This window comes from Dromiciops gliroides, chromosome 2 (assembly GCF_019393635.1).
Source record: "Dromiciops gliroides isolate mDroGli1 chromosome 2, mDroGli1.pri, whole genome shotgun sequence".
Lineage (NCBI taxonomy): Eukaryota > Metazoa > Chordata > Mammalia > Microbiotheria > Microbiotheriidae > Dromiciops > Dromiciops gliroides.
In genome coordinates, this window is record NC_057862.1 from 158,947,647 (window position 1) to 158,968,645 (window position 20,999).

Consider the following 20,999-nt stretch of genomic DNA (forward strand, 5'->3'; position numbering starts at 1 on the left):
TCCGAGTTGTGTGTGTGTGTGTGTGTGTGTGTGTGTGTGTGTGTGTGTGTAATTTGTAAGTTGAGTTTTTCTACCTTGGGAACCACCTACATTTGTGAATATTACATGAAATTATGTAAACTTTTTCAAATCAGCTTTAACATTTAATTCTAGATAAGTTTGTTGCTTTTTTTCAATGTGCTGTAAATGTCTATGGTATAAATTAGATTGTGAACTCCTTGAGTTGATTATGTGTCACATATCTGTCTTTATAGTCCCAGAGCTTAGCAGAATGAATGCCTTGCACATAATAGGTGTTTGACAAATATTTATTGAATTGAAGTCCTGAATATTCTAACCATTTTCAAATAGATATTTATTTTCAAATATATAGTTTACAATGTAAATTAATTTGTTTTATCCTACTTTCATAGAGAAAATTAGATTGGCAGAGCTGGATAGGTGCCTTCTTTACTCCAGAGGTTAGTTCTCTAAGGGGTCTGTGGATAGATTTTCGGGGGCAGTGAACTTGGATAGAAAAAAATACATCTTTATTTCAATGTAACTGCTTTCCTTTGTAATCTTGTGTCTTTTAGGCGTTAAAAACACTCTGAGGGGGCAGCTAGGTGGTGCAGTGGATAGAGCACTGGCCCTGGAGTCAGGAGTACCTGGGTTCAGATCCAGCCTCAGACACTTAATACTTACTAGCTGTGTGACCCTGGGCAAGTCACTTAACCCCAACTGCCTCACTAAAAAAAAACCCAAAACCAAAAAACCACAACATTCTGAGAATGGTTTCACTAGACTGTCCCAGGGTCCACAGAAACAGACAGCAAGCAACAGACACACACATTAAGCCCTGTTCTACTCTAATTCTTCGATTCACTTTAGAACTGAGCAAACAGATCCAGAGGAATTGAGCTTCTTGTTCAATTTCACGTGTTGCTCTATATTTACTTGTCACGTGGTCTTACTTCGAACTTCTGTGATGAGTAAAATTTTTTACTTCAGTGGACAATCTCTTTTCTTGTGAAGGAACAACTTTGTTACTGAATAAAGTTTGAGTAAGCCCTACAGTGATAAGACCAAGGCACTTGTTTACTGTTTCAAATACAAGTCCAGGGGCAGCTAGGTGGCGCAATGGATAGAGCATCAGCCCTGAGTTCAAGCCACACTCAGACGCTTGACACTTACTAGCTGTGTGACCCTGGGCAAGTCACTTAACCCCAATTGCCTCACTAAAAACAACAACAACAACAACAACAACAAAAAACAAAAACAAAAATCAAATACAAGTCCAGTTAGTTAATGAAAAACCTATCTGTGGAAGATAGGCAGTTATGTTTGGCAAATAGTTCAGGGCTTCTGGGTCTTAAGAAATGTTTTTGGCAAATCTCATATCAACACTTGTAAAATATAGAGGTTTTAACAAATTTAATACATATCTATTAGTATTTAGTAAAGACATTTCAACGATTTATATAACTCATTGTTTAGAAATTGAGTATACTTGACTGTTAAAAAAAATACACTGGTCCCTAATTTTTAAATTATACAAGCAAAAGTCAGTTGTAAACAACTTGATTACAACTAATTTTTTCTGAGTAATGGAAATGTGCCAATTCTAGCTTGTTCATATATACCCTTTCATTTGTTATAATTGAATTTTTCTGTAGTGGAAAGATTTGTAATAAAATATTTTTCTGGCTTTTAAAAAACTCCTATTTTCAAGATTACATAGTCAGGGGGGCAGCTAGGTGGCGCAGTGGATAAAGCACCGGCCCTGGATTCAGGAGTACCTGAGTTCAAATCCTGTCTCAGACACTTGACACTTACTACCTGTGTGACTCTGGGCAAGTCACTTAACCCTCATTGCCCTGCCAAAAAAAAAAAAAAAAGATTACATAGTCAGTTTTGTTAAAGTGGCTGATCCAAAGTCTACATTAATTTTTATTTTCTATTCGAATATAATATCCCTCAAACACCAGTAAAATGGGCTTTACTTTCTACAGTTTGGTTTCTGACTTCATTCAAGTGAAACTACTCTCTTCAAAGTTACTGATAATCTCTTAATTGTCAAATATAATGGTCTTTTTTTGTTGTTTACATTTTTTTTTAAGTGAGGCAATTGGGGTTAAGTGACTTGCCCAGGGTCACACAGCTAGTAAGTGTTAAGTGTCTGAGGCCAGATTTGAACTCAGGTACTCTTGACTCCAGGGCTGGTGCTCTATCCACTGTGCCACCTAGCTGCCCCAGATATAATGTTCTTAATCCTCTGTTTCTTTGACCTATCTGTAGTTCTCTTCCTACTTTTTTTTTTTTTTGGCATGGCAATGAGGGTTAAGTGACTTGCCCATGTCACACAGCTAGTAAGTGTCAAGTGTCTGAGACAGGATTTGAACTCGAGTCTTTCTGAATCCAGGGCTAGTGCTTTATCCACTGTGCTACCTAGCTGTTCCCACTCTTCCTACTTTTCTAACACCTCTTTCTCAGTAATTTTTTTTCACCCTGGATCTTCATCCAGCTAGTATCTGCCAACTCTGGACATTTACCAGGGCTCTGTTGTGGGCTCGTTTTTCTTTTTTTCCTTTTTTGCGGGGCAATGAGGGATAAGTGACTTGTCCAGGGTCACACAGCTAGTAAGTATAAAGTGTCTGAGGCTGGATTTGAACTCAGGGCCAGTGCTTTATCCACTGTACCACCTAGCTGCCCCTCCTTTTTCTTTATACTGTTTCACTTGGTCATCTGATCAGTTCCCATAGATTCAATTAACATCTCTGTGCTGATGGTTCTCAGATCTGCTTATCTAGCCCTGTCTTCTCTCCTAACCTCCAGACTCACATCTCCAGTTGCCTGTTGAACATCTTGAATTGGATGTTCCTTACACATATTAAATTCAACATGTACAAAGTTGAATTCTCATTATTATTCTCTCCCAATCCTCTAGGGTACTACCACCCTCACATGTAGGTAGAATTGCATTCTTGTTATCATCCTCCATTTCATTAATGTCATACCCCCTCACATCCAGTTTGTTGCCAAGGCTGTTGATTCTTTCATAATACCTCATATCACACCTCCTTCTCTCCTCTGATATTACCAATGCCTTGGTGCAGGCCTTTATCATCTCATGCTTGTACTATTGCATAGCCTGATAATTGTGCTTCCTTTCCTCAAGTCTTTCCTCACTTTAGTCCATCCCCAGCTTAGCTATCAAATTTATCTTCGTAAAACACAGTTCTGACCATCTTGATTCTCCCTCACTTTGCCTCCAAATCAATAAACCCTAGTGGTTTCCTATTACCTCCCAAGTTCAAATATAAAATCCTTTGGTGTTCAAAGCCTTTCCTAACCTGTCATCATCCTTACCCCACATTTCCAGTCTTATTGAACGGTACCTACTTCCTCTACCCCATGGACTGTTTATCTATGAACACTGGCCTCTTTGCTCTTCCTTGTATGAGACACTCCCCATCATCCTAATTCTGGAACATTTTCACTTGCTGCCCCCTAACCTGAAATTCTCTCTTCCATATATCTGTGGCTTGGTTGTTTTTTAAGTCCCATCTAAAATTCCACTGATTGCAAGAAACCTTTCTCATCTCCATTAATGCTAGAGCCCCTTTCTCATTGGTTATCTCTAATTTGTCCTGTATATATCTTGTTTGTACATATTTCTTTACATATCATCTCTGTTAGATTGTATGATACTTGAGAGCAAGAGACTTTTTTTGGGTGGAGCTTTCTTTATTTTTCTAGTGCTTGGCATAGTGCCTGACACACATTAGGTACTTAGTAAATGCTTGTTGACTAATTTTGAGTTTTTAAGAAAATAGCATGTATAGATGCCTCCCACTCCCCAGTTTGGAGTTTTTCAACTTTCCTTTGATCTAACACTTTGTTGTAGTCTTTCTGTATACTTTTATTTAAAGTTAAAGTATAGTTTTAACTTTTTTTTTTGTGAGGCAATTGGGGTTAAGTGACTTGCCCAGGGTCACACAGCTAGTAAGTGTTAAGTGTCTGAGGCCGGATTTGAACTCAGGTATTCCTGACTCCAGGGCCGGTGCTCTATCCACTGCGCCACCTAGCTGCCCCTGTTTTAACTTTTAATAAATGTTTCAGCCACCTCTCATATTTTAATAGTTCTTATGAAATGTTTCCTAAACATTTTTGGAGTTATAAGATACACCTGTGATTTCATTGCTGTAGGGAATTTCAGTTCAGAAAACTTTTCTACCAATATAAATTGATAGTTCTAAAGAGTTGCCTAGGGCATTGAGAGGTTAAGTGACTAGCCAGGTGTCACAGCAATTATATGTCAGAGGCAGGACTCAACCCAAATTCCTGGCTCCAAGGCTTGTTCTGTAGCAGCTGTCCCTTGTTTCTTCTCTCAAAAACTGCTGACATGTTAGAATCTCTCATCTGAGGGTAAGCATCATTTTAAAGTGCTCTATTTTTTCAAGTGCCAGACTGTTAGCAACTTTATCCCACTAGAGAGCAAACATTAACTAGTAATAAATGGAAAAGGTCTTGGAGTGTCAAACAACTACCAGAAGTCCCATATGTTTAAATGAAATTTTACTGTTTGGGTTGTTTTTATGTTTTTCTAATAATTTCTCATCGGTTTCTAGGGTCTTTTAATAATCACACTTTGTTTCGGTGCTGTGTTTTTATTTTTTTTAAAGCAAAACCAGTATTGGTTGCTGTTCTGACTATTCATTATGCCTTACTTTGGAGGAGATTAGTGAAAACTTTGGATATACCTCACTAAGATGTGTAAAAAATTCATGCATTTAAAAATTCCTTAAGTTTTCTTATTTGTGTACTTTTCAACATTCAGTTTATATTTAGTGACTTCAGTTACACTAGGATTATTTTTGGTTCAGATCTTGATTTTGGTATCAATGATTTTTCTTTAGTGAAAAAATCTGCTTAGGTACAATGTAAAGGATTCAGATTGAGGGAGAAAATAGCTTGTCTGTTTTCACCAGATTATGACAAAATGTGATTTAAGTTGCAAAGAACCTTTGAGAGCAGTAGATTTCTATGCTCTGATCCTTATTTTTATACATTTTTATACTTTTGATTTCACCTTTTTAAACTTAAATCATAGGAATTCTTGATTTCCTGGCCATAATTTTCAGACTATTGCTTGTCATTTGTCTTTTTTTCCATCTAGAATATTGTGAATGAAATGTTATAATGTGGTCCAGAATTATATATACTTTTATGACGGTATTTGCTGTTTAATAAGTTATATAATGACCCTGTGCTTTTAATTTAAAAATTGGATGAAATTAGTTTCTTTAAGGAGGAAATATAAAGTTCCTTTTTTGCTTTTGTAGCTTTTTGGTTTCCAAAGTACTTCTTGTTTGATAATTTGCTATAAAGTTAACTTTGGGGGAAGGGGAAGAGAAAGGGAAAGGGAGGAGACTTAACCTGGAGCTATCCTCTTTATAGTTCTTACATACATAATACAATTTGTAAGTTTTGATAAATTCTTTTAGGATAAAGACATTTTAGAAAACTATGCTAGTTTTACAAATAGAGTTTTAGAGGCATAAGATCCTTAAGAGATCCATCTAATTTAACTCATTTGATGAAGAAACAGGCCTAATGAGCTTATGATTTGTCTAGACTGACAAATTGAATTACTAGTGATGTTAGGACTAAAACCATGGTGTTTTTATTCCTAATCCTATGTTCATTTACTTATGTCTGTATTGTATGCTCTCTAAAGGAGAAGGATTTGGGAATATATTTCCAAGTCTGTGAATAGTGGACTCCGCCTCTGGGCTTTTAAACTGAAGGACATGAACTAGAGTACTGCATCATCAGATGTTCATATAAGGAAACATTTTTACTAAAACATATAGCATACAGAGCTTTTGTTTTGAATAAAAGGCTCAGAATCATGGAGAATATTGTTTCCAAATGTAGACATCACATATTGTGGAATGAGGCAGTCCTCAGTGTGATTCTGTGGTTTTAGAATCAAAGTACCTGAGTTTGAATTCTTGTGCTTTTCCTTATTGCCTCTGCGACCGTAGGCAAATGAAACCTTTGGGTTTCAGTTTTCTCATGTGAACCTCAGAGTCCATTTACTTCTAGATCTAACTCTGTGGTCCTGTTATCTTAATTTAAGGAAGCAAATTTGATCTTACAGATGTCACTTAAAAATGGTGGGATGAATCTAATGACTAGAATATGGTTCTTGATCAGTATGCTTTATTCAAAAGTAAAAGGTAAATTATAAAGGGGAGGATAAAAGGTGTGGGGTGGTTTGCATAGGTTTAGCGGTAAAAGGAATGGCAGAGGCAGTCTAGTCTAACCTCATTTTGCACATATATATTTGGGTACTTAAGTATATTTTATGTGTGTGTGCACCTGCATGTGTCTCCATTAGTAGAATATAAGCCTAGAGGTAAGGACTGTTTGATGTTTGTTTTTCTCTCCTCAGTGCCTGACTCATAATAGGCACTTAATAAAGTCTTTTTCATTGGTACCATCCTAGGCTTATTTACATTTTTGTCAGGGTTACTAAGTTGGCCGATGAAGGGATTGTCATATAGTTTACTTCAATTATAGTAAAGCATTTGATAAAATGTCTTATGCTTTTTTTGTGGACAAGACAGATGTAGATTAGATATTACAGTTAGACTCCTTCAGAACTAGTTAAATGACCCCAAAATTAATAAGTAATTCTTTGTCAGCTTGGAAGGACATTTCCATTGGAGTGTCTCAGGCGATCTTTCTTGGCTCTGTGCTGTTTAGCATTTTTATTAATTACTTTGATAGAGGCAAAACATGCTTATCACATTTGCAGATGATATAGAGGAGTGAGTGATAACTAACATACTAGATAGTAAGATCCATAAAGATTTTTTTTGTGTGTGAGGCAATTGGGGTTAAGTGACTTGCCTAGGGTCACACAGCTAGTAAGTGTTAAGTGTCTGAGGCTGGATTTGAACCCCCTTCTGACTCCAGAGCCAGTGCTCTATCCACTGCACCACCTAGCTGCCCCGATCCATAAAGATTTTAATGGGCTTGAGCATCAAGCTAAAAATGATAAAGTGAAATTTATTAAGGATACACAAAACTTAAACTGATTCAAGACATCAACTTAACCAGGTACAAGACGAAGGTGGGGCTGTTTGAAGATGATCTAGGGTTTTTGATTGACTGTAACCTTAGTGTGAATCAGTTGTGTGTTATAACAACCACTAAAAGAGATATATAACTTCCACTTTTTTGGCTAGACAAAAGCTGGAGTCAAGTCAACAAGCATTTGTCAAGCACATAGAATATGCCAGGTATTCTGCTACATGCTAGGAATGCAAATGCAAGCCATCAAGACAATTCCTATCCTCAATGAATTTATATTCTAATGGGAAAAGACAAGGCATGATATGAGGAGGAATGAGAGAAGAGAGGAGCCAGGAGAGTTGTGAAAGGTGACTGGCCTGGGCACTTACTCAGAATGAAGGTTCATGTTGGTACACACTAAAGTGCAAAGAGGGCTGCAGGGGTGGAAATATCTTCCAGGATGAGAAGGAATCTGAGACATGGTGAAGCCTGGTGATGAGAAGCAGAACTGGGAGAGGAATATGTTTTCAGTTTGGGAACCATGTTTTTTTAAAAATTTTATTTAAATTTTTTTTATATGGGACTTTTTTGTCTTTATTCTCTTTAGTATATAGCCAGATGTCAGTATTACTATATGAAATACCACTTTCATTATATAAAATCCATGCTCAGAAATGCTTATCAAACAAAATTAAAATTTTTTAGTCTGTCATTCAAGTCTTCCAAGCTTGGATGCCAATCTACTATTTCTCTACTATTATTCTTTTTTAAAAAATTAATAAAGTATTTAATTTTTTTTCCCATTAGATGTAAAGATAGTTCTCAACTTTTGTTTATACAAGCTTTCCAATTTCAGATTTTTCTCCCTCCCTCCCCTCTCCCCTAGACAGCAGGTAATCTGATAAAGGTTTTATATACATAATAACATTAAACATATTTCAGCATTAGTCATGTTATAAGAGAAAAATCAGAGCAATGACGAAACACCTCAAAATAGAAAAACATCAGCACCAAAACCAAAAGGAATAGTATGGTTCATTCAGCATCTACTCAAGTTCTTTTTTTTTTTCCCCTCTGGATTTGGATATCCTCTTCCATCATGAGTTCCCTGAAACTCTTCTGTACCATTGCATTGGTGAGAAGAATATAGTCCATCACAGTAGATCAACACTCAATGTTGTTGATACTGTGTAAATGTTCTTCTGGTTCTGCTCATCTCACTCATCATCAGTTCATGCAAGTCCTTCCAGGTTTCTCTGAACTCCTCCTGCTCATCATTTCTTATAGCACAATAGTATTCCATTGTATTCATATACCACAACTTGTCCAGCCATTCCCCAGTTGATGGGCATCCCCTCAACTTCCAATTCCTTGCCACCACATGTGGAGCAGCTATAAATATTTTTGTACATGTGGGTCCCTTTCCCCTTTCCATGATTTCTTTGGGCAAAAGACCCAAAAGTGGTATTGCTGGGTCAAAGGGTATGCACAGCTTTATCGCCCTTTGGGCATAATTCCAAATTGCTCTCCAGAATGGTTGGATCAGTTCACAGCTCCACCAACAATGCATTAGTGTTACAACTTTTCCACAGCTTCTCCAACATTTATTATTTTCCTTTTTTGTCATTTTAGCCAATCTGATAGGTGTCAGGTGGTACCTCAGAGTTGTTTTAATTTGCATCTCTCTAATCATTAGAGATTTAAAGCATTTTTTCATATGGGAATAGATAGCTTTGGTTTCTTCATCAGAAAACTGCCTGTTCATATCCTTTGACCATTTCTCAATTGGGGAATGACTTGGATTCTTATAAATTTGATTTAGTTCTTGATATATTTTAGAAATGAGGCCTTTATCAGAAGTACTGGCCATAAACATTGTTTCCCAGCTTTCTGCCTCCCTTCTAATTTTGGATGAATTGTTTCTGTTACTACAAAAATTTTTTAATTTAATGTAATCAAAATCGTCCATTTTGCATTTTATAATATACTTTATCTCTTGTTTGGTCATAAACTGTTTTCCTTTCCAAAGATCTGATAGGTAGACTTCCTTTCTCTCCTAATTTACTTATGGTATTACCTTTTATGTTTAAATCATGTATCCATTTTGACCTTATTTTAGTATAAGGTGTAAAATATTGGTCTATGCCTAATTTCTGCCATACTATCTCCCAGTTTTCCCAGCAGTTTTTGTCAAATACTGAGTTCCTATCCCAGAAGCTGGAGTCTTTGGGTTTATCAAACACTACATTACTAGTGTCATTTACTACTGCATTTCCTATGCCTAGCCTATTCCATTGATCCTCCACTCTATTTCTTAGCCAGTACCAGATAGTTTTGATGACTGCTGCATTATAGTAAAGCTCCAGGTTTGGTACAGCTCACCCACCTTCCCTGTGAATGTTTTTTTCATTATTTCCCTGGATATTCTTGATTTTTTTGTTTTTCCAGATGAATTTTGTTATTATTTTTTCTAGCTCTATAAAATAATTTTTAGGTAGTCTGATTGGTATGGCACTGAACAAGTAAATTAATTTAGGCAGTATTTTCATTTTTACTATATTAGCTCTGCCTATCCATGAGCAATTGATATCTTTCCAATTATTTAGATCTGATTTGATTTGTGTGAAGAGTGTTTGGTAGTTGTGTTCATAGAGTTCCTGGGTTTGTCTTGGCAAGTAGACTCCCAAGTATTTTATATTATCTACTGTTACTTTAAATGGAATTTCTCTTTCTATCTCTTGCTGGTGGACTTTGTTGGTCATGTATAGAAATGCTGATGATTTATGTGGATTTATTTTATATCCTGCTACTTTGCTAAAGTTGTTAATCGTTTCAAGTAATTTTTGAGTTGATTTTCTAGGATTCTTTAAGTATACCATCATATCATCTGCAAAGAGTGATAGTTTTGTTTCCTCCTTGCCTATTCTAATTCCTTTCATTCCTTTTTCTTCTCTGATTGCTAAAGCTAACATTTCTAGTACGATATTAAATAATAGGGGTGATAATGGGACCCATGGTTTTTTTTGGGGGGGGGGTTTGTTTTGGGTTTTTTTTTTGGTGGGGCAATGGGGGTTAAGTGACTTGCCCAGGGTCACACAGCTAGTAAGTGTCAAGTGTCTGAGGCTGGATTTGAACTCAGGTACTCCTGAATCCAAGGCCAGTGCTTTATCCACTGCGCCACCTAGCTGCTCCAGGACCCATGTTTTAAGAAGTGTGTGTGTGTGGGGTGGTTTTGAGGAATTGGAGAAGGCTTCTTTCTCTTTAGGAAATCATAGACAATAATGGAGAAGGGGATTTTTTTTTTTTTTGGATGCTGGTCACTTTGGAGTACTCTTTTTATGTAAAGAACGAATTTAAGTTGAAGATTACTTGTGATTAGACTTTTTTGGTTGTTGTTATTTTCATTTCCATTGTTGTCAATGTATGTATACTGTTTTCTTTGTTCTACTTCATGCTACATTGGTTCATTCATACAAATCCTCCTATGCTTCTCTGAATTTTTTATATTCATCACTTCTTGTGGTCCAGTATGTTTCATTACATTCATGTTTTGCAATTTGTTGAGTGATATGCCAAATGATGCTTATCTAGTGTTCCAATCACAGAGTTAATCAAGTATTTATTTCTTGCTTTTTATGCAACAAGGAAGAAGCTTGGTGGCTCAGTGGATAGAGATGGGACTTTTCTTTTGCTTTTTTTTTTGGTGGTTCGGTGAGGGTTAAGTGACTTGCTCAGGATCACACAGCTAGTAAGTGTCAAGTGTCTGAGGCCAGCTTTGAACTCAGGTCCTCCTGAATCCAGGGCCAGTGCTTTATCCACTGTGCTACCTAGCTACCCCTGAGATGGGACTTTCATCAGGAAAACCCAAGTTCAAATCTGGCCTGCCACATACCAGCTGTTGTGACCCTGGGCAAGTTACTTAACCTCTCTTTGCTTTAATCCACTTGAGAACAAAATGGCAAACCACTCCAGTATCTTTGTCGAGAAAACCCTGTGGACAATATGGTTCACGGGGTCATGAAGAGTTGGACAAAACTGAACAATTCTGCAGCAGGCTCTGTGCTAATACTTAGCTGCTACAAAAAGTGGTGCTGTGAATATTTTGGTGAGTATAAGACTTTGGGGGTATGTACATTGTAGGGGGATCTCTCCTCTTGGTCAAGGGGTATGGACATTCTAGTCTCTATTTAGAACATTTGCAACTTGTTTTCCAGGAGGACACATGAACAGCTCCATCTGAAGTGTACAAGCGTGTTTGTCTTTGCACAGACTCAACATTGACTGTTCTCTTCTTTTGTCATCTTTGCCAATTTTCCCAGTGTGAGGTGAAACTTCAGAGTTAATAAGATTTTCTTTCTCTGATTATTAATGATTTAGCGCAACGTTTCACATGGTCAGTAGTTTGTAATTTTTACTTTTGAGAATTGTTTGTTCATATCCTTTGACTAACCACTGGGGAATGGCTTGTGGTATTATAGATTTGGGTTAATTTCTTATATACTTGAATGTTGGATCTTTTTCAGAAATAATTGAAACCAAAGTTTTTTTCCTCAGTCTTTCTGCCCCCTTCTGTTTCTAGCATTGATTTTTTTTGTGTGTGTTAAAGCTTTTTTAACTTTAATTTTGACTATTTTATCTTTTACAAATGCCTTTACCCATTGGTTATTAAATTTAATTAAAAAAAATTATGAAGTATTTATTTTTCTTCTACTTACTGGAAAAACAAACAAACGCAATCCACATAACAAATAGGCATTATCTTTTTTTTTTTTTTTTTTGGTGAGGCAATTGGGGTTAAGTGACTTGCCCAGGGTCACACAGCTAGTAAGTATCAAGTGTCTGAGGCCGGATTTGAACTCAGGTCCTCCTGACTCCAGGGCCGGTGCTCTATCCACTGCGCCACCTAGCTACCCCACAAATAGGCATTATCAAGAAAAACAAACTTCCATTTTGATGTTTTTCAAAAAAATGTGTGTCTCATTTCGGATATTAAATCCATCAGTTTTCTGTCAGGAATTGGGTAGCATTCTTCATCACCAGCCATGTGTCACCCTTTGGGTTCTGCCAAAGTTGTGAAAAGTACTTTATCTTTTTTTTTAATGGTGTTATATTTAGTATTCTGTGGGTGCCACATAGGACTTTATCCTATGTTCTTTTCTTTCTCTCTGCTATTTCACTTGGTTATCTTATCAGCTTCCATGAATTCAGTCATCATCTCTGTGCTGATGATTCTTTAATCTACTTATCCAGCTTTAACTTTTTGTTGATCTTGCATCTTCATCAACCTCTTGGACATTTCACATATTTAGACATCTTAAACATTAGCTCCCTCCCAACTTTTCCTAATTTATTATTACTTTTGGAGGGTAGCACCATCCTCCCAGTCACCTAGATTCCCAGGCTATGTGTCATTTTTTACTCTTCCTTTCCACTCCGTATATCCAGTTGATTACCAAGACCTTTTGATTTTACTATTTTAACATCTCTCATATACACTGTGAGGAAATGGGAATTGGTCTTCTCTCAATCCACACCTGCTTGAGGAAAAAGTCTCCCCCCCCAAACAAAATCACATGATTCAGGGAAACCCTGAACTGGTTGCAATTAAGTCCACTCCTGAACTGTGTCCATATAAGGGAGGAATTGAAGAATTGTCCCTGTATCACTTCCCACATTGGCTAAGAAATACTGCGTTCTGATTAGCTAGTTTTTGTGCGTAGATTGTAACCCTTGAGTAATTGAACCAATGATGAAAAAGGGGAGGGTCCATTTGTGTTAGGGACTAGGGGATAAAACTGGCCTTTAAGCCTCTATTTTTGGTTACTCACCAGCTGCACACGAGGTGGCCCATTCTCGAGACAATAAATGAGACTTTGACACATCACCACTGTTGAGTTCCTGAAAATTATTATAGGAGTGATTTTCCTCACATACACCCTTTACTGAAGCTTTTGTTTGTTACTTTCTCTGCTTCATATTTGTGGTTTTCTAAGTAAACTTCATGTTATCAGCATATATGTGATGTGTATGTAGGGGGTGGGTTTAATTGATCAAAGTGATTGTGAGGCATCCCAAAGAATTACAAGACTCAGTGACTCAGGTTTCCCAAGTTTTATTGCAGTACTGTGAGTGATCACAGGGAGAGCACCATGTCTCCAGTAGGGGGGAAAAGAATAGTTATGTTTATAGTGAGAAAAAGTAAGTTTTCTCCTCATCTTAATCTACTCTTTGTAAGAGGTTCGTGGGAAGTCTCATCCTAATTTGGACTAAGATAACTTCCAAGCCAGGTACCTTTTTCCTTGGAGGTGTATTTTTGGGGTGAACCTAAGGACACATTTGGTATTTTCTGCGCATGTTCCTAAAGACATGATTAAACTTGTCAGACCCAGAGGGTCTCTGTGTTTATGATATCTCTTTACTTAAGATCTGGTTTCTTGGTGTCCTGTTACCTAGGAATATTAATGGCTATTAATGCTTAATGGTTCCTGGTTGCTGTCTCTGTTGATGGTAAGGGTTGATAGAGACAAACCCTCTTGGTTAATGTAAGAACACAAACCTTAGTTTCTCTGTTAACCCTTTTAGGTACTATTGATAAGGACTCAAGCCTCAGTTTATCTGTTAACCCCTTTTTGCCTCCATCATATAGATTCCATAAATTTTCTTAAATAACTTTAATTGCATATCTTTTCATTATTGCTTGTCTAAGACCCCAGATGATAATAGGGTTCAGGGAGGAAACATGTATCTTCCCGTATTTGAATGTAAGCAATTTATCCTTGTTCATTAATGTTTACCTTTTACTGTTTCTCTTAACTTGTGTGTTTGAACTTCAAAGTTTCTATGAGGCTCAGGTCTTTGTCAGGAATGCTTGGGAATTTTTTTATTTCATTAATGATTCATTTCCCCCCATAGCATTATACTCAGTTTGCTGGGTAAGTTATTCTTGGCTGTAGTGCTATATGTCCTTTGTCTGCTAGACTATTATTTTATAAGCTCTCTGCTTCTTTATACTGGTGGTTGCTAAATGATATGTGTTTCTGTGATTCCTTGGTATATAAATGAATTCTTTCTGTAGTATTGTTTCTTTGCAGTATTTTTTCTTTGACCTGGAAGCCTTGGCTTTTGTTTTGAATGTTTCTGGGAGTTTTCATTATGGAGTTTTTTCAGGAGGTAGCATGGATACTTTGTATTTTCTCTTTGTCCTCTGGTTCTAAGTGTTATGGGGGAAATATGTGGCTGTTTGGGGTAGGGGTTCTTAGGAATTCCTCTTTAAAGAATTACACCCTCTTGCAGACAAATCCAATTAGAATAAAATAATAGTTTATTTAGGTGCTAGAGAAAGAAAACCAAGAGAGAAGTCCTTGGACTTCTGGGGAGAAGGCATGGCACAGAGGTGTGGCTCTCTGAGATACCTTTCTCCCTGAGCAGATACTTTTATAGAGGACCAATGGTGGTGGTCCCATGGGGTGATCATCTGACTGTGGAAAATTCCCTTATTGGCCGAGGAACCTCCGTCACTGGTGGTGGTTGAGGGGAAGTTGGGTGAGCCCTGGCTCCTGATCTCTCTTTCCCCCTTAAGCCACAAAGGCAGCAGCCACACCTAATCTTATCTTCCTGAGGGGTGGGGGAGACTGGAATGTAGGATGGTGGTCCTGGAGCTAACTCAGTCCTGATCCAGTGCTACTTATCTCTTTAGGTGTGTCTGTCCTTTGGTTTAGTTTCTCTAGGAGAAGGTTCTTTGATTTACCCCAGAAAACTTCTGAGGTACCCTGGCCCATAACGTAAGAGATCTGGACAGTTTTCTGTTAAGATTTCCTGAAATATGCCTATGCTCCTTTGGTCCTGGTGTTCAGTGCAGTGATCCTTAAATTCTTTCTACTCCATCTGTTTTCTAGGTCACTTGTTTTTGCTTTTAAAGGATGTTACATTTTTATTTTTTCACTCTTTTGACTTAGTTTTAATGTTTCTTGTTGTGTTATGGAATCATTGGGTTTTACTTGGCCCATTGTAATTTTTTTTTAGTGAGGCAATTGGGGTCAAGTGACTTGCCTAAGGTCACACAGCTAGTAAGTGTTAAGTGTCTGAGACCGAATTTGAACTCAGGTACTCCTGACTCCAGGGCCGGTGCTCTATCCACTGCGCCACCTAGCTGCCCCTGTAATTTTTTTTTAATAAAAAGATTTATTAGGAGAGGACTTTATGGCCAGGAAACAGATCACCTTGGTGACTGTCCTGCTGGAGTAAGAGAAGACTGGTCTTTTGTATTTTTACTAGACGAAAGGGAGGGAAGGGCATTACAAAGAACTGGGAGGGAAATGTTACAACCCGGAGGGGATTTTGGAATAATGGGGCATCCACAAGATATGCTGCATCCATCCATATCTTGCATATCAGTGTACTGGGATTTTACTCTGCTACATCCATTCACCCATTCCTGAGGTGGGAGGCAGAGCTAGCCTGTGGGTCCTCCCTGCAGGATTCCTTGGGGGGGTTGGGATCTTTAGGTTTCTTGGGGTCTCACTGCATTCCCATAACATTCCCCCCTCTCTTATTTCTGGGGAGAAAGGGGTGAAGGTGTCTTCTGTAGCTTCTTCAAGGCTGAAAAATGGGGCATAGAGATGTCCCTTTCTTTAAGGAGAGATGGAGTGAGCCCATTGTAATTTTGAAGGAGTTTGTTGCTTGGGCAAGATTTTGTAACTCTTGTGCCAAGCTGTTAATTTGCTTTCCAGTTAGTTGTTCTGTTGTTCTTATTTCTTTTCCAGTTTTTTCATGGAGTGTTCACATTTCACTGACAAAAACATTAAAAAAATTTTTTTTTAAAACTCTAGTTTCATCTTATCAAGGAATTCTAGTTAAATTTATAGGTGTGAGAAAATGAGTAGTTGTCATAGGTAAGGTATTTTGTTTGTTTTTCTTTTCTTGAGATTGTTGATGTTTTGGAGTCATTCTCTTCTGGGTTTGTCTTGAGTGCTTTTGTTGCTTTGAAAGCTTTTTATGGTAGATTTTTTTTTTAACTCATTCTTCCAGCCTGTTTCCTGAGTTCAGACTTCATATTTTAGGGCAAGGCTCCACATACTTCTAGAGGGAAGTTCTGGGTTCATCTGCATTTTAGAATCCCAGGTACGGATCAGGATGGGGACCCGCAAACTTTTAGTGTTCCCAAAGCAATGTGATCCAGGGCAAAGTCTGATCACTGTGCTCACTTCCCACCCCTCCAATCTGAGTTCCTGACCTGGGCTTTAAATCAGAGCAATAGTAGACTGCTGTTGATCTTGGCTACTATCAGTCAACTGGGAAGGCTCAGCTGGTTCAGAGTGACAGAACTTCAGGCTCTCATTTGGTCTGGGATTCCTGCTCTGTTGTGATGTTTTGGTTGTTTTTTTCCTGCCAGCTTCAGATTAGAAGCTAGAACTCAGACTCTGCTTTGCTCCAGGGATATGAGCTAGTCTGCTGTTACTTTCTTTTGGACTTACTCCTTTCTCCATATATCACCTATGGCCTTCAATCACTCTAGTATCACTCTGGGATACTACCCCATCTTGGCTCCAATTCCTCTTCCCTCTCAACCTTTGTGTACAGCCAGTTGCCAAATCTTGTCAAACTCATCTCTAGATCTACCCTAGTTCAGAACCGTGTCACCTATTTCCTTGAGCAGTCTAATATTTTCCTAGTTAGTCTTAGTGCCTTTTCCAATCCATATTCCATATAGTTAACCAACATTATATCCCCAAAACACAGATTCTGACCTCTTAGTGTCATTACTTAAAAACTGTAGTGGCTCCCTGTAGCCTCTGGAATAAAGCATAAAATCCTTGACCTTATCTTTAAAGCCCTCTATAATGTAGCTCCTAATGATGTGGGAGGCAAAAAAGGGTTAATAGAAAAACCTAAGACCTAAGCTTTAATTCAGATATTAGCTCAAAAGGGGAGTCAGACCCCAGTTAATGGATAACTTATGCTAGGTTCTCGGACCCACATAAATCAGTATCCATAATGGGAACAGAGGGATCTAGGTCAAGGAGACCTGAATCCAATAAAGGAATTGACAGCCTATAGAAATACAGACCAGAAATAAAAGAAAAATGATTATGTTTTGAAACTAGTCATGAAACTAGTTTTTTTTTGGGGGAATGATATTGTACTTTCATAGTTTTCTTATTTCTCTGATTTAATTGTTCCTTCTTTCTCCATTGGCATTAAATTCCTGTCTTCCTTGGCAGTGTCATCTACTCCCAAAGCTTCACCTGTCTCTTTTATTTGGGTGACTCCAATGGTTATTTCTGGACCATACTTCTGTATCCTGCTGGTACTTCTAACTCCATGTCTAAAATTGAATTCATCCTCTCCTCTCTTCTAGACCTTTTTCCATTCGCTTTCTAGGCTTCTTTATGTCTTTCTGTTAGATTTTCAGTGACTCTGCTTTTCAGTAAAGTTCAAACTTCTTAGTCTGGCATTCTCGGCCTTCCATGAACTGGCCCTAGCCTACCTTTCTAGCCTTATACTACTTCCTTTTGTGTGACCTGGAACTGGTTAGTGGGCAACAGAGCTGCCAGATATAACTGGTGGTGCCCTGGTATGTGTCTGGGACCTTGTCTAGCATTTGTGTATATCCTCTCCCTGCAGCTGGAATGTTCTGCCTGTGGTATACCCCTAGCCAGACTCCTTCCCCATTGTGCATAGCCCTTTCTATCTTGCTGTTGTACACCCTCAGTTCTAGCTAAATTGTCCTTAGGGAACTTTAATCCTTAAACCTGGAAGACTTCCATTTCCAGAATGCTTTGCCTCTTCTCTCTTCTTACTCCCTTATTTGTCCTTGAAGGTCTTTGTTTTGTTTTGTTTTTTTAGTGAGGCAGTTGGGGTTAAGTGACTTGCCCAGGGTCACACAGCTAGTAAGTGTTAAGTGTCTGAGGCTGGGATTTGAACTCAGGTCCTCCTGACTGCAGGGCCGGTGCTCTATCCACTGCGCTATCTAGCTGCCCCCCTGTCCTTGAAGGTCTTAACTCAAGTGGTCTTCTCCAGTTCATGGGTTTTTTTTTAATCTTTGTATGTCTCAGCATGTAGCACAATGACTTGCTATGATGTGCTGAATAAATGTTTAGTGGATTATTTTTTTTCTTTTATTCAGATTTATTGCTTATTTTTACAGTATTTAAAATTTTTGTGTTCCAAATTCTCTCCCTTCCTCCTAATACTCATTGAGAAGGCAAGCAATAGGATATCAGTTACACGTGTGAAATCATGCAAAACATATTTCCATATTAGATTGGCTTTTTCTTGTAACAAAGAAAAACAGTTAATGGAAATTGACACTGCCCAACTCTGTGACTGTATCTGGCAGATTTATTCCATTCTACCCTCCAGTTTTTCAGCTGCCAATAAGAGGGAAGTATATTTTATCACTTGTACTCTGGGACTGAGATTGGTTATTACATTGGGAAAAAAATACTTTTTGCTCCTAAAGAGCTTACATATTTAAAATAATGCCTTTTCTTTTTAACTTTCCTTTTTGGTTAACTCTGTATTGAAGTGAGAGAGAATATATATGGAATAATGAATGGCTAAATAGTTGGACTCTGAGCCTGGAAGACCTGGTTCAAGTTTCTGACACAAATGGTTGTGTGATCAGGGCTAGGTCTTAACCTTTCATGAGTTCTAGGCCTCTCTGGAAGACTAGAAATTCCAGACAAGGTGCTGCCTTGGTAAAAGTTCCTCACCAAGAAGACCTCATACACTGTTGAAATCTTAGTTCTGCCTTACTTATCCCTGTATTATCATTATCCCTGTATATTGAAACATCTTAGAATTGTTGTTTGGAGATATACAGATGCACACACAGAGTAGTGTTTTGGAAAGGAAATAAGTGAATAAATGCTTAGATATATATCCTTCATTGAATACTGCCTTTTAAAATGTTAGGCTATTTTGTATAGTTAACTTCATAAGTTATGAATTCTGTTCAAGCTTCATAGATGCTGAGATAACAGTTGAGAATCCTTAAAGTAAAGCAGAGTTATAAACCGTAGCATTTTCAAATTGAAAATTGTTATCCTTCAAATGAAAGTTCAATATATGGAATTTTGCATCTTAGAAATAATATGAGGGATAAGGTAGTAAAAGGCGTTAACATGGGATAAGCTGCTGTTGGAAAGCTTTATTGGGAATATTGTCTCTTTGGGGTATTGTATTTTTTCTGCCTCACATGGAAGATTGGGAGAAGAAAAAACACTTTAAAACATATCCCCCCCCCCCCCAAATAGAGTAGAATGGAATGCCTTTTTGAAGGAACTATTGCTTCTTTTCTCCCATTTTCCCTTCTTTGAACTTAAATTGCTTCTGTTTGTGGGAGCTGGTGGCGTCATTGGAAAATATATTTCTATTTGCCTGAGCAGTTCTTAAGCTAAATTCTGTTGGGTTTAAGGACAGTATGACAGATATCATTTCTTTCTTTCTTTCTTTCTTTTTTTTTTTGGTGAGGCAATTGGGGTTAAGTGACTTGCCTAGGGTCACACAGCTAGTAAGTGTTAAGTGTCTGAGGCTGGGATTTGAACTCAGGTCCTCCTGACTGCAGGGCCAGTGCTCTATCCACTGTATCACCCAGCTGCCCTGACAGATATCATCTTACTAGGAAACATAGATAACATTATAAGTAAAACTTTTATTAAACAATCTTAGTACAATTTGACCTGGTTTTTAACATGCTTTAATACTCATATTTTTTAGTTAGAGAAATAGCCAGGTGGAATAAAAAGAATACTGGCATGGAAATCAAGAGGCTTGACTAAGCTGCTTTCTATGAGGCTTAGATGGCTCTCTAGGCCTCAGTTTCCTTATCAGTAAAATGAAGGCATTGGATTGGATCCCGGAATTTCAAGCTCTAACACTTTATGATTATTTATAATCCTCAGGGAGTTCTTTTCGACTGTTTATTCTATAATGTTAAATTCTATAGACTTTTATGGGGCTCTCCTAGTCACAATAGATTTATGGAATTACCTTTTAGCACCCTGAATACATTAAAAAAATTTTTTTGGGGTGGGGCAATGAGGGTTAAATGACTTGCCTAAGGTCACACAACTAGTGTCAAGTGTCTGAGGCTGGATTTGAACTCAGGTCCTCCTGAATCCTAGGCCGGTGCTTTATCCACTGAGCCACCTAGCTGCCCCCCTTAAAAGAGGGAATGTGTATGTTGAGCAGTTTACAAAAGAAACTGCTATATACTTTCTTTTGTTTCTACTCTGAAATGAATAAAGCTTTATTACAGAATTTTAGAGATGGAAGAAACCATGGATATCATTTAGTCTCATTCCCTCTTTATATAGATGGGGAACCAGTATTGGGTAATTGATGTCCCCAAGCTTGTACAGTGAGCTACTGGCATTTCAGTCCTAACAGCTGAAATTATTTATATACACAAGCAAATATATGCATTCATGGGGAGGGGGAGGGGAGAAAGATCATCTGGGAGAGAAGATGGGAGAGAGCATGAGAACGCACAGGCACACACTCCTTATAAAGTCCTTGAACACTATTATGATACCAGGTCAACTCAAATTTTCCATATTCTGGCTTCTGCTTTTTAACTCGTCTTATAATATATAAAAAATGAAAATGAACTGAAATACTAATTTTTCTAAGTATTCAATTATTAGATCAGTATTTTCTCTTTTTGCAGGTCAATATGGAAACCCATTAAATAAACACATTAGACATTATGAAGGATTATCTTATGATGTGGATTCATTACACCAAAAACACCAACGTGCCAAAAGAGCAATCTCGCATGAAGACCAGTTTTTACGCCTGAATTTTCATGCTCATGGAAGGTGAGTGTTTTTTTTTCCAACAAATTTTTATTGGTATCTTTTGTTTTTACAATTTGCATCGTGCTTCCCTCTCTGAGACCTCATATAACTAAAACTTTTTTTTATTTTAAA

The 20,999-nt window shown here is 37.7% G+C and overlaps 1 protein-coding gene across 1 annotated transcript in view; it reads left to right on the plus strand.

Moving 5' to 3' along the window:
• The window catches only part of ADAM10 (ADAM metallopeptidase domain 10), a 170,998-nt gene that overhangs the window by 37,119 nt on the left and 112,880 nt on the right, over positions 1-20,999 (plus strand). Inside the window, 1 exon segment of the mRNA XM_043986216.1 lies at positions 20,738-20,888. Within this exon segment, the coding sequence (XP_043842151.1) occupies positions 20,738-20,888 (151 nt within the window).